Source organism: Trypanosoma theileri, assembly GCF_002087225.1.
Source record: "Trypanosoma theileri isolate Edinburgh chromosome Unknown TM35_Tth_47_V1, whole genome shotgun sequence".
NCBI classification, from domain to species: domain Eukaryota; phylum Euglenozoa; class Kinetoplastea; order Trypanosomatida; family Trypanosomatidae; genus Trypanosoma; species Trypanosoma theileri.
In genome coordinates, this window is record NW_021639889.1 from 72,900 (window position 1) to 74,403 (window position 1,504).

General features: G+C 40.1%; 1 protein-coding gene across 1 annotated transcript; it reads right to left on the bottom strand.

Annotated features, from left to right (window-relative positions):
• On the bottom strand, positions 1-546 carry TM35_000471320 (uncharacterized protein; the record flags this gene model as incomplete). The annotated part of the gene is made up of 1 exon (XM_029030392.1): positions 1-546. A coding segment is annotated over one exon (546 nt), but the record flags the coding sequence as incomplete, so codon positions are not given.
• Between the last annotated feature and the right edge of the window lie 958 nt (positions 547-1,504).

Genomic DNA, 1,504 nt, shown 5'->3' on the forward strand with positions numbered 1-1,504 from the left:
GCTTCCAGTATCGATTCCTGTGTTGCGGTTTTCTTCTTGAGAGTCTTGTGAAGTTCCACCATTCGTTCTCGTTTGGCTCTCAGTAACAGGACCACTTGACCCACTGGATGCTTGCTGCCCAAGAGATGATGATAATGATGGCTGTGCTTTTGGGTTGTTTCGAAGAGTGTCCGTTGCCTCTCCTTGTACGTTGTTGTGACCACTTAATGGTTCCTTTTCTTTTTGAAGTTCTGGACCATGCTGTTCAGATACATGCGGATCACTATCCCTTCTCTGCTCGCCAGTGCCGGGACCAGGACGACTATCTGGAACGAGATTTTCAGTGGCAACGTGACCACTCTCTCCAGGCCGAAGAGGAGCTGCAGGAAGTTTAGCAGTTGAAGGAGCACAAGCACCTTCTTTTTTTTCTGGGTCATCACAAGTACAACTATCAACAGCAGCTTCAGAATGAAGCCTTTGTGCAGCAGTGACATCTTCATCCGCCCCACAGACACATGCCACGCTAAGAAGCAAAGCCACAAGAAACAACAGACGGTGTAGCAACATCAAAAACGGAGTTTTCTTTCTCGTTTAAAGCAACACAACTGGGAAGACAAAAACAAAAGAAAGGATAAAAAACACACAAAAATATACAAATAAACTCTCACACAAAACAACGCTATGTATGAACATGAAACCTAAAAAAAAAAGGCTCTCCTCTCACACCGCCCAAACTCAATAAAAGAAAAATAAAATAAATTAAGAGTACAACCAAAGGCAACATCAAAAACAGATCAACAAGTTTGATTAAATTGACATGCAATTATATATAAATGTATTTCTGTATTACTTTTCTTTATTTCTGGAGAAAGCATATCATCATAACAATGCAGAGCAAAACACACAACGCCCCAGCACAAAGCGAAACCAAAGATATTAACCATTAGCCCAATTTACCCAGTAAACATAGAAATAGACCAACTATGGGTGTAAGTCTATGTGTGTATATATACGCAATTATAAATATAAATTCATCTGTTATTATTATTTCCTTTTCCTTTCCTGCAAAAAGCAGTTCATCATCATTACAGTGCAAAGCCCAGGTGCACACACAGAGAGAGTCTCCAAGAACACACACACACACATAATGGAGTAGCAATAATAATTATTATAGAATAAACACAGAAAGAGTAAAAAACACACAAAACACACATTAACATTAAGAAACAAAAAAAAAGAAAAGAAAATCCCAACAGGTGAAAAGATTAGTTAAACTGTAGTGTGGATTCATGCAAAAAAGAAAAAAGAAAACAAAGGATGACCTGAGTCACACCACACCACCACCATTACAATCAGCACACAAGAATACAGGCCAGTGTAACCACAATCAGTAGTGATACACGCACCCACACAGAACTGCTGATACTGCTGCTGCTGTCTGCGTCACCCTTCTTGTTGTTTGTGAGTTCAGGAGGAAGTGTTGTTGCTGTTGTGGTGGTGGTGGTGGTGATACTTGGTGTATCTG